This window comes from Dasypus novemcinctus, chromosome 9, assembly GCF_030445035.2.
Source record: "Dasypus novemcinctus isolate mDasNov1 chromosome 9, mDasNov1.1.hap2, whole genome shotgun sequence".
NCBI lineage: Eukaryota > Metazoa > Chordata > Mammalia > Cingulata > Dasypodidae > Dasypus > Dasypus novemcinctus.
The window spans coordinates 41,352,763-41,365,435 of NC_080681.1; the positions used below are offsets into that span (position 1 = coordinate 41,352,763).

The 12,673-nt window shown below is 38.4% G+C and overlaps 1 protein-coding gene across 1 annotated transcript in view; it reads left to right on the forward strand.

Moving 5' to 3' along the window:
* Positions 1–12,673, forward strand: part of COL24A1 (collagen type XXIV alpha 1 chain) — a 365,386-nt gene that overhangs the window by 238,117 nt on the left and 114,596 nt on the right. The window contains exons 33-37 of the mRNA XM_058303231.2: positions 3,598–3,651; positions 4,664–4,717; positions 4,946–4,999; positions 11,461–11,514; positions 11,675–11,782. Of these exons, the coding sequence (XP_058159214.1) occupies positions 3,598–3,651; positions 4,664–4,717; positions 4,946–4,999; positions 11,461–11,514; positions 11,675–11,782 (324 nt within the window). The remainder of the gene's footprint in view (positions 1–3,597; positions 3,652–4,663; positions 4,718–4,945; positions 5,000–11,460; positions 11,515–11,674; positions 11,783–12,673) is intronic.

The following is a 12,673-nucleotide window of genomic DNA, read 5'->3' on the forward strand; positions in this document are numbered from 1 at the left end:
TCCCAGTTGTCTACTCATTGTGTTCATTTGCTGTGTGTTCTTCTGTGACTGCTTCTATCCTTATCAGCAGCACCAGGAATCTGTGTTTCTTTTTTTATTGTTGCGTCATCTCGTTGTGTCAGTTCTCTGTGTGTGCGGTGCCATTCTTGGGCAGGCTGCACTTTCTTTCGCACTGGTAGCTCTCCTTACAGGGTGCACTCCTTGCGCTTGGGGCTCCTTTACGTGGGGGCCACCCCTGCGTGGCATGGCACTCCTTGCGTGCATCAGCACTGCACATGGGCCAGCTCCACACGGGGTTTGAACCGCAGACCTCCCATGTAGTAGGCGGACACCCTATCCATTGGGCCAAGTCTGCTTCCCCACAATGGGTCGTAATAAGAGGAAAATGGCAATTGGTATTTCTTCCCTTTCTTTCTTTTTTGGTCAGAACACTTGAGTAGACAGAAACATCTGCTGACCATAATAAATATTTTCAATATCTCTAAGCCTTGAAAACTGCCTTTATAATGACAAGACATGAAGTAAACATTTTAAAAGTTTGGATATAGATTTTCTATATCCAAGAAATAAATAGAAAATATAATTGAAAAAAGCTCAATTCAAAGTAGAAACAAGCCTAATAAATATTTTGGAATAACCTTAATGAGAATTGGATGGGACACATATGAAGGAAACTACACAAATTTACTAAAAGATCAAGAAATTGACTGGAATATATAGAAAGGCAAAGTATTATCTAGATAAATGATTGCTTTTTAATGACTGTGCTATATTTAATCCAATATATTAAAAAATCCCATTATCCATTGCATGTGTGGGGGGTCTTGATTAAATTCTGAGGATAATTCATAAGAAAGAATAGGCAAATATAGCTTATCTATTTTTATTTTTATTTTTTTTTAAGCTTTATTTATTTCTCTCCCCTTCCCCCCCAAAGCCTGCTCTTTGTGTCCATTCACTGTGTGTTGTTCTGTGTCCGTTTGCATTCTTGTCATGTGGCACTAAGAAACTGTGCTGTTTTTTTGTTGCATCATTTTGCTGCATCAGCTCTCCATGTGTGCAGCACCATTCCTGGGCGGGCTGCACTTTTCTTAAGCGGAGCAGCTCTCCTTGCAGGGCCCACTCCTTCCACACGGGGCTCTCCTATGCAGGGGACACCCCTGTGTGGCACAACATTTCTTGTGTGCAGCAGCACTTCACATGGGCCAGCTCACCACACGGGTCAGGAAGCCCTGGGTATAGAACCCTGGACCCTCCATATGGTAGGCGGAAGCTCTATCAGTTAAGCCACAACCACTTCCTGATTATCTATTTTTAAAGTGTCATGAAAAAGGAGGTCTAGCACTACTAGATTTTAAGGGATAATAAGGACAGGATAATTAATCATGTCACAGTGTGGAACAGAAAATAAAGACTTTCAGTAAACTGGTATGTTCAAGAATTTAATTTTTGAAAAGAACACCATCACAAGTCAGTAGGAAAGACAAGAGTTGTTTAAAAAATAATGCTGGAATAATTGACTTACTGTTCCAAATCAATTCAATGGCTATTCGTTGAATACCTACTCTATATTAAGCACTGTACTGGAAGCTAAGGGGCTAGAGTAAATAAAACATGGATTTATTACTGTTAAGACACAAGGATTTATAGTTTAATAGAGATATAGGCAATATATTAATGTATCATTTCAATGTATTAGGATAAATATTAAAATAGAGATTTGTTTACAGTCCTGAGTAAGCATTTAGATGATGCACTTAGCCCAACCTAGGGTACCCAGACTTAATTGAGGAAATAACACTTGGTCCTAGTCTAGAATAAGTTAGAGGTAATGTGATGGAGAAGGTAGAAAGAACACTCTAGGTTGATGAAACAGCATGAGAAAAGACATGGAGGCATAAATTAGCCTGATCTTTAGAGGAAACTTCCAAGCATTTGCATTCTACTATGGCATAAAGTGCAAGTTAGGTAGTATTGCTATTCGGTTAAAAGAATTAGTTTTGATTCTCACCACATACTCCACATCAAAACAATGGATTAAACTGATAAATATTTTTAAACCAAAAATAATTTGAAAAGTAGTTGAAGGAATTTTTAAATGGGAACAGATGTTCTAAACTTAAATGTGATGGAATAAAAGACTGGCATGTTTAACAATATATAAATTTTTTAATATACTTTTTTAAAAAAGATACTTAGATTACATAAATATTATGTAAAAAATATATAGCGGATTCCCATATGCTCTGCTCCCTAGCCCTCTCACATTTTCCCAAATTAACAACATCCTTCATTACTGTGGTACATTTGTTACAATTGGTACATTTTGGAGCATTGCTACTAGGCATGGATTATAGTTTACACTGTAGTTTACACTCTCTCCCGCACATTTTTGTAAGTTATTACAAAATACAGACTTTAAACAGAAAGATATAATTTTATTTTTAAGTATAATCCTACAAAAGAACTGGAAGGAAATATGCGAGAATATTTAGTGTTACCTCTGGATGGTAGGATTATGGATGATTTACTCAATTTGTTTTGTGTGTGTGTATATTTTCCAAGTATTTTAAAATAAGCATTACTATAACAATTAAACTTTTTAAGATAGCTAATAATAAAGCTTTTGCTCCCCGTTATATTTTTTTAAAAGTGAGGCATTTAAAAAAATTGTGGTGGAATATGATCACAAAAAATTGAATAATGTAGTTATTCTCTGGGTTAAAAAAAAAAAAAGACAAAAACGCCTTTGTATTATTTCTCCAAAAAGATCCAACCTGCAAGTAGCTTTTCTGGATGGCTGGGAAAATACCATTATATAGCAGTTGCTAAATAAATATTAATCCATCTAAATTCTAGAGAGATAAATGGCTTCCACACATTGATAAATAGATCCTTTTGGGTCATTAATTTAATACTTCTGGAATAAGCTGATTGTTTATTGCTCATTTATTTAAAATAATGAGACTCTTTTGTATCATAGTGACCAAGATTTCCATAAAGGTCCCAGCATGCATTTTTTGCACCTTAGTGATTATCCTATGTAAACATTGTTACATCTATTAATATGAAACAGAGGTGTTATTCAGCTGGACTCACTACCAGATAAAGTGTGTCATAAGCAAACACCAACATATTTTTATTATTTCATTGGCAATCATGTATTTGTTTTTTTGTTTGTCACATATTTACTAGGAATATTGAGTAGACTTATTACTGTCATGTTCATTAAATAAGGTAACTTGTGAAAAAACTCTTAGCACAATATCTCATACTCATTAGGTGCTTGACAGATGTTTACAAGTGAAATAAGTCATTAGGAAATAGAAGATTGAATGTTAGTATATTTTCTTTCCTTCCCTTTCCTTTTGAATTCCAGCATAGCTTAATAGGAGTCACACACACACACAAAACTGGTGAATCACCTTAAGATATTAATTTTGTTTATATGGAGAGTAAATTAATGCATTAATAAATGCCTTATATATTATTATATGTACAATATGTTATAAATTCCATAAATACTTAGATGCATATATTTATTGAAATATAGAGTGGACTTTGATTCTTAGATTTAAAATTCTATTTCTAATATAGGGACCACGAGGACTGCAAGGTGATACTGGGCCTCCTGGAGAAATGGGTGCTGAGGTAATTTTTTTGTGGCTCTTGTTAGTTCATCAGTGCCCAGTACATTTTGGAAGATGCCTGTAAGGTAAATTTGATATTTTGCATACATATTGTGAAGAATAAGTCTACAGTGTTTTGCTTAAAACTTCATTAAAAGCAGTGATGAGTTTGTATGAACCTAATATTTGCATATAAAGTTCTCCTTGTACATTTAGCTTATTGAAAATGACAGAACTGAAAGTAAATAATGATGTTTCTCAACACCTATTGGTGCCACTTTTCCAACTGTATAATTTTCTCCAGCAATTTTCATCTGGGAATATAAATGGAAAAGGCAAATTATAGCACTGATCAAGGATTGCTGTAAAAAACAAAAACAAGCAAAAAAAAAAAAAAACAGTAATGTAGGGAAAATATTCTAGAAGACCAGCTATTGGATTTAGCTTGAGAAAGGAATGACAGAGGCTAAGAGGGCTGACAAATGGGGCAAATATAGGGATGGAGGAGTTCTTTGCAGTTAAAAGCAGTTTTGATATGGAAGAAGTCTTGAGAGTTGGAATTCTCTTTCAGTAAATAATTTTAATTTTGAATTGGAATATAAAGTTGTAAATTTCTGAGGCAGAGGTAAAGTGGGTTACAGAGGGATCAACAGAAAGGGATAGGAAGAACAAAAAGCGAGAAAGCACAGAAGACAGTAAAAGTATGAGGGTATGAAATTACAAGAGGGCATGGAATGTAGTTTGTCTTCCATTCTTTGACCAAGGATTAAAAGATGAAGGGAAAGATCAGAAGAAACTGAACTTAAAAGTTCTGATTTTAGATGAAGTTGTTTTGCCATTTGACCTATTAAAGGGTTCCAGAAAGTATCTGGTTCAATCTCATGCCATAAAATTTATAAAGGGCAACAAAGGCCATTTTCTGGAAAGGATGTCTTACTCTTGAAAATTCCTAGCATCTTCTTATGAGGCTGTTATTGCCTTTATAATTGCTGAAGGGATGATTACTAAAGCCTTGTCAAATCATTCTCTTCTAGGGAGCCCCAGGCATTGAAGGAGAATCTGGTCTGCCGGGGGAACCAGGTGCAAAGGTAACCTTCTTAAAACGCAAAATGGGTTGTCTCTAAACTTTCACCATTTTATCCCCTGCATTTGCCACTGTTCAGTAAACACCCACCCAGACATCGTAGCAGCAGGTAAAGCCAGCAGAAAAAAAATGGGAAGCATTTTGGAACCTCTGTCCCTCGTAATATACCTTCCATAATTAGACATGCAATTTTAAAAGAAAAAGAGTTTAATTTTTCTTTTTGTTTCTTCAGGGAGATACTGGACCTCCAGGTGGTATTGGAGGAACTGGGGAACCAGGAATGCGGGTAAGTACCTACTGGAAACCTATTTGATGCATATTTTAGTTTCCTAGGCTGTCTAAAATATACCATGAAATGATTTAGCTTGAACAAGGAAATTTGTTAGTTTAGTTTTGAGGCCAAGGAAGTACCTAAGTCAAGGCGTCATCAAGGTGATGCTGGGAAGCGAATTTGGCCCAATGGATAGAGCATCTGCCTACCACATGGGAGGTCCAAGGTTCAAACCCAGGGCCTCCTCACCCATGTGATGAAGCTGGCCCATGCACAGTGCTGATGCACGCAAGGAGTGCCATGCCATACAGGGGTGTCCTCTGCTGGGGGAGCCCCACGTGCAAGGAGTGCGCCCCATAAGGAGAGCTGCCCCATGTGAAAAAAGTGCAGCCTGCCCAAGAGTGGGACTGCACACACACAGAGCTGACACAGCAAGATGATGCAACAAAAAGACACAGATTCCTGGTACCACTGACAAGAATACAAGTGGATATAGAAGAACATACAGCAAATGGATACAGAAAACTGACAACTGAGGGGAGGGGATGTGGAGAGAAATAAAAAATAAAATCTTGGGGGAAAAAAAAAGGTGATGCTTTCTCCCAAAGACTGGCTGCTGGTGATCCTGGGCTCCTCTGCCACCTGGCAAAGCACATAGTGGTGTCTACTGCTCTCTCGCCTTTTCTTCCAGGTATCATTGATGTTACCTTTTTGCTTCTATAGCTTTCTCTATATATATATTCATTCTGTTTATAATGGACTCCAGGAATAGAACTAAGACCTATCCTGAATAAGATGGGTCACACCTTAACTAAAGTAGCCTCATCAAAAGGTCCTATTTACAATGAGTCCACACCCACAAGAATGGATTAGATTTAAGAACATGTTTTTCTGAATACACCACAATGCATTTTAGAGGTTCAGAACTTTCTCATGTGACCACAAGAATGAATGAGTCCAAGTTCCATAGGATAAGCTGCAAGTTGGGAACTGTGATAAAGGTTTTCAGTGAATTCCCCAGGAGAAGCTGACTGCTGAAGTAGAGATGAAAATTCTCTCTTCTGACTTCTGAAATCATCAGTTCTCTTTTTAAAGCCTCCAACTGATCGGATGAAACCTCTCTCATTGCTGAAAGCAATCGGCAATCTCTTCAGTTGATTATAGATATAATCAGTCATAGATGCAATAAGCTTACTGATGATTTTAAGTCCATGAACAGTAACAATTAGCCAGTGCTTCCCTGACCAAACAACTGGGTACCATTATCTGGCCAAGTTGACACATGAACTGAACCGTCACATTCCTGATCTTAGGAGAAAAGTTTTCAGTTATTCATCATTGAATATAATGTTAGCTGTGGTGTCTTCATATATGGCTTTTATCATGTTAAGAATTTTCTATTCTTTATCGAATGTTTTTATCATGAAAGAATATTGGATATTTTGTAGCACAACATTGTAAACATACCAGCAGTGAAATATATATTTGAATATGGTTAAAAGCAGAACTTTTTAGGCTGTATATATGGTACTGGAATAACTTTTTTTTAATCTGCTGAGACCATCTTGGCAATGGGTTTGCACGAAGGGAAGGCAACACAGAGCTGAAGAAATAAAAGGACAGAAAGAAAGACACAAGAGAGGAAATAAAGATGGGACCAGGGGACTCACAGCTTCTGAAATTGAGAGCCCCAACCCTAGTTTCCACATCATATTTATTTAGGAACTAACAAGCAACTGTTTGTTATTTACTATAATAAGGGACAGGTGCAACATTTACAATAATAAGGGACAGGTCATACAAAGTTCAAATGCCTCCTCACACAAACATTTTTTCATGCTGACCAGATGGTATTCCATCTAGTCAAGGCCCAGTGTTCCTAAGTCTGCACTTTTTGTCTGCGTTATGGAAACGTTTCAACTTCAAACCATGTTCCTTACTGTTTTCCCACAACAATTCCCCCTTTTTGTTTTTGCAAAGCAGTGATAACATATTTGGCGATTTCTTGCTGCTTCATACCCTGGAGGGTTTGTTGGCGTGCATCTGAGGAGGTTGCTGTTACAATAATAAGCATAGCTACCAGCAAATTAGGAGCCATAACTAGCAATTTCTCCTTTTCCAACTGTTGTTTGGCTTCTTGACTGAGATGTTTAATTTGCTCCCACATGGGGGATGAAGCTGCTCTGGTCTTCAGAGTGGGACCCAGCCGTGTAGTTTCCAGCATCAGTCTCTCCATGCATGACCAAAGGTTCTGGGTTCCACAGGAACTTTCATAGTCTCTTGGCATTCATGATATGGTTTTATTTGATGAGCTCATACCCACACAGGACATTCTCCGTCTCCTGGGGAAACACAAACATACCCTTGTTCCCAAGTTAACAGCTTCCCTGTTGACCATTCGTAAGTCAGTGGATCATTCCACCAAATTAAAGGTTTTTCAGAGTTTGGGTTTGAGTTTTCTAATTATTTTGGAAATGCCTTTCAGCTACTGTCCCTTCCAGGGTGGTTCCACAGTTAAGAAAATTAAGAATGAATAGTGCTTTATGTAACTGAACCTGTGGTGTTTCCTTGTTTCCTCCTTTTTGTTTTTGTAACATGAGTTTAAGGGTTTGATCTCCTCGCTCCAGAATAGCTTGCCCTTAGGGGTAATATGGAAATCCTGTAATATGTGAAATATTCCAAGTATCTAGAAATCTTTGAAAGGAAACACTGGTATAAGCAGGAGCATCATCTGTTTTTAGAGACTGGGGAAGTCCCATTACAGCAAAGCAAGCTAACAAATGCTCTTATGTGTCGACCAGTTTTTCCCATCTGAGCTGTGGCCCATATGAATCCTGAACAAGTATCTACAGAGACATGAACATAACATAATTTTCCAAAGGAGGAGATACGAGTTACATCCATTTGCCATAGTGACTTAGCAGTTAAACCACAGGGATTTACTCCAGGTTCCAGTTGTTTTGGGTTATTAAGAATTTGACAGGATGGACAAGTCTGAACAATGTCCCTAGCTTGTGTCCATTTAAGATGAATGGGTTTGGGTGGTTCAAGGAGACTAGAATGAGCAGTGGCCATTATGGAAAAGGTGAATACCCTAATCCTTCACGATTACCATGAGCTGTGGGATCTGTTGGTTTAACAATTCCCTGGTCGTGCTTACCGAATCCTAACCCTGGAACATGCCCTTGTTTCCTTATTAGTTATTGACTTTGTTTACTATAGTGGCTAACCTGGGGAATATAAATTTCAGCCTGTCATTGCTCTAATAGACCACATCCCCAGAGATTAAAAAGTAAGTCTGCAACATACGACTGCAGGGTGGCATGTTGCCCATCAGGTCCCAGACAATGAAAAATTGGCACACTCTGTTTTAAACCTCTGGGAGTGCCCAGTCCCACAACAGAAATAGATGCATCTTGTAATAACCAAACAGAGGGCCAGTGGTTAGAACTAATGATAGAAATGTCAGCTCCAGTATCAGTAAGTCCTTTAAACCATTTGTTCTGAATGGTTACTTCACAAACAGGATGGGATTCTAAAATTTTTTCAGTTAAGAATACTCCTGTTATTCCTGTACTTCCAAAACCATTTTCCCCTCAGACTTTCTCACTAGCTCTTACAGGAACATAAGGGAGCAACAACAATTGTGCTATGTAATCTCCAATATCAGTTTTCCATGGAACCAAGGTAGAGATAACTTGAATCTCTCCTTGATAGTCACAATCAATTACTCCTGTATGCACTCTAACTCCCTGGGAGGTGAGACTGCTCCTCCTGAGAGGTCCTACCATGCCAATTGGTAAAGGTCCCTTTATTCCCATTTTTACACAGATAAGTGTATCCCCTGGAAGCAAGATTAACAGGTTCTGCCGTAGGGATATCTACAGCTGTGCTTCTTGTCATGGCGGGGGATAAGTCAAGAGCACTGCAGAATATCAGAGAGTGCCAGAATTGCTCTGCTGAACCAGAAAAGCTTCCTTTTGGAACAGGGCTAGGAGCAGGCCCTGCTTGAACTTTCCCAACAAGGGAGTGCCATTCTTATGATAATTAGACAACATTGGCTGACCCACTGATTTCCTTTACCACAGCAGATGTACAGCTCAAATGGTTTCTGAGCAGAAATATTCTGTCCAGGCAGCACTGTTTTTCCCTCAGACTTTTTCTGACAATCTTTTCTCATGTAACCAATTTTTTCACAATTGAAACATTTTCCAGAGAACCTCTTATTGATTTTCCTTCCTGCCATAGCCTGAGCCATCATAGTAGCACAGTGGCCCTCCATCCCTACATCCTGGCACAATTTAATATATCCAGTCAAATCCTCTTTACCTTTCATAATCCCAATAGCTTTCTAACAATCCTGATTAGCATTTTCATAAACCATTAGCTGCAAAATAGTATCAGCAGCTTCTAAATTATTAACCTGTTTTTTGATAGCCTCTGGTAACCCAGTGATAAAGTCAGGTAAATGTTTTTTAGGTCCATGTAGTATTTTTTGAAATGACACCAGAGGCTGGCCTTTAGCCTCAAATTTTTCCCATGCTCTTAAGTGATAGCAACGGACCTGTGCAATGGCTTGATCTCTCATTGTTAGTTGCCGATCTACTCCTGCCCAATTCCCCACCCCCACTAACTTATCCAAGAAAATGGGGATATTATAGGCTCTATTATGAGCAGCATGAGCCTCTGCATGATCTGTCCACCAGGTTTTGAATTGTAAAAACCTCTCCAGACCCTAGGGTGATACGTGCTAATGCAGACCAGTCAGCTGGAATCAGCCTAGAGCCTTCAGCAAGCCCCTGCACCATACCATAGGTAAAAGGAGCATTTGGACCATATTCTTGCACTGCTTCTTTTAACTCTTTCAGAATTTTAAATGGGAAGGGTTCATGAGTGGATTCATAATCTCCATTCAGATTTTGAGGATCCAAACCAGGAGCTACTCTTTCTAGTATGGTAACCAGAAAGGCCATTTGAAGTGTCTCCAAGTCACCCTCCCTTCTTGCCTGTAAAATGCCTTGTTGTAAAACTGACACTTTGGCTGAGCATCTCCAGGCATAGGAGGGGGAGGAGCTGTCAGTGGGGGGGAAGGTGACTTTATAAAGTCAGTTAATGAATGGGCTGAAGGCAAAATAACTGTAGATTTAGTATCATCAAAAAATTCAGTGGGAGGAACTTCCTCATTTTCTCTATTTTCATTTTTCTCTTCCTCATCTTCTGTTTGCAAAGGTTCCAAAACAGATTTAATAATCGTCCAAGTGGACCAAATAGTAACAGGAAGTGGAACATCTTGTACATGTAATTTTTCTAACTCTTCCTACTCTTTCTCAGTCTTCTAATTCTAAACTTCCTACTGCTGGGAACCATGAGCAATATTTTTCTATAATCCGTAAAAGTTCTAAAATACGAGATTCACTGGCCTCGGCTCCTCCTGCCTTAAGGAGTTGTTTGAGGAGACAGACATATGGGTGATATTTTGTTGAACTGTCTCCATTTCCCATTGTAACCCTGCTAGAATACTCAAGAGTGTCCTTACTAGCCGAGGACTTGGAAGGCCTTCTAAACCACTCAGGGCTCTCTGCTGTGACAACACCTTTAATTTCGCTTGAAGCGATTCTTCTTCCCTTCGTGCCCCACATTGGGCGCCAGTTGCTGAGACCATCTCAGCAGTGGGTTTGCATGAAGGGAAGGCGATGCAGAACTGAAGAAATAAAAGGACAGAAAGAAAGACACAAGAGGAAATAAAGATGGGACGAGGGCATGATGATGGAGGAAGTTGTTGTGGGAGGAGTGGGGTGAGGTGGGTGGGGGGTATATGGGGACCTCATTTTTTTTAAATGTAACATTTAAAAAATAAAGAAAAAAAATTTTTTAATTAAATTAAAAAATAAAAAAAGTTGGTACCGGGGACTCACAGCTTCTGAAACAGAGCCTCAACCCCAGTTTCCACATCATATTTATTTAGGAACTAACAAGCAGCTGTTTTTTATTTTCTATAATAAGGGACAGGTGCAACGTTTACAATAATAAGGTACAGGTCATACAAAGTTCAAATACCTCCTCCATGCAAACATTTTTTCATGCTGACCAGACAGTGTTCCATCTAGTTAAGGCCTGGTATTCCTAAGCCTGCACGTTTTGTCTGTGTTATGGAAACGTTTCAACTTCAACCATGTTCCTTACTGTTTTCCCATAACATAAATCCATGGAACTGCATAAACACAAACAGTGAACCATAAGGTAAACCATGGACTATAGTTAATAGTACAATCATAAAATTGTGCTTTCATCAATTGTAACAAAGGTACCACAGCAAAGCACAGTGTTAACAGAGTGGTAGATGGAGTTCTGTATTTTATGCATGATTGTTCTGTAAAACCTCAATTTCTCTAATAAAATCTGTAATGGAGTGATGACAAACAAAAAGAAAAATGATTTATCAAAATAATATATCTTACTGTTTTGGTTCAAAATAGGGTGAACCAGGGGCTCCTGGAGAAGAAGGTCTCCAAGGAAAAGATGGATTGAAGGTAAAATAGACTTTTAACCTTATGTATAAAATAGATGTTTTGTGTGAAATCTTTAAAATATCATACATAATTATTTTTATGTGCCAAACAAAAATCTGCGTATTGTGAGGTGTAATTATTTCACTGCATTTCCATTATAAAAATTTATATTTGATTACAGGGGACCCCAGGAGGAAGGGGACTCGCCGGAGAAGATGGAGAAAAAGGAGAGACAGGATTACCAGGAACTACAGGGCCTTTGGGTAGAACAGGTCTAATGGGTCCTTCGGTGAGTACTGCTGGGTTCATTTACAAAACTTGGCATGTTCAGTGTCTAGACATAAACACACACATGCACACAGCCACACTGTCCCCTTACATGGGTAACTGGAGGTGTGGAACTGTAGCTTGATAGACAGACAAACCAGGGCACTGAATATTAGCCCCCTTCCCACCCAAGATCCAAAGAAGAAAGACACTTTTCCCATGTCTCGCATAAGTCATGGAACTTCTGTCACAGAACATTTGCAGGTGAAGGTTTTGTGTTTTCTTAAACTTAGGATATTTTTTGTCTTTACTCATAGAATTGACATTCTTCCTGTAGAATAATATCCTAACTACTGGATGAAATAATACTTTTCAAGTCTAATATAAGCTACCATAAGTTGATTTAAATTGTAACATTACTTCAAGGGAAATTCTGAATTTCATGTTGAATAAGTTCCCTCACCTCAGGACAAATGTGAATAAATAATTAAAACAGCATCCTTCTTGCTTAAGTGCTTCATTTATGATATTTGTTGTATTCTACCACATAGGGCCTTTTTGGTCATTTTTACTGTTTACTTTACTATTCCCTGATCCTCAACTCATATCCTTAAAAGTGGGTGTTCCCCAAGATTATTCTCTCTGTACTTCTCTAAGTATTATTTGCCTTTGGAGATACTGTCATAATCTGAGAGTCATCCCTTTGCCCTACCAGAAAATTATTTCTCTTTCCTCTGGACTCTTATGGTCCTATTTTGCCATTTAAAGGTTGTGAGTTAACTTTTTAAAGCATGTCTCTACCTTGAGAGAGATCACAGCTCTTCAAAAGCAGAGGTTCTGTCCATACTCCTTCCCATACACCACAGTGTCCAGCACTTCTGTGTTCCCAAGAGTAATGTATCTTGAGTAAAGA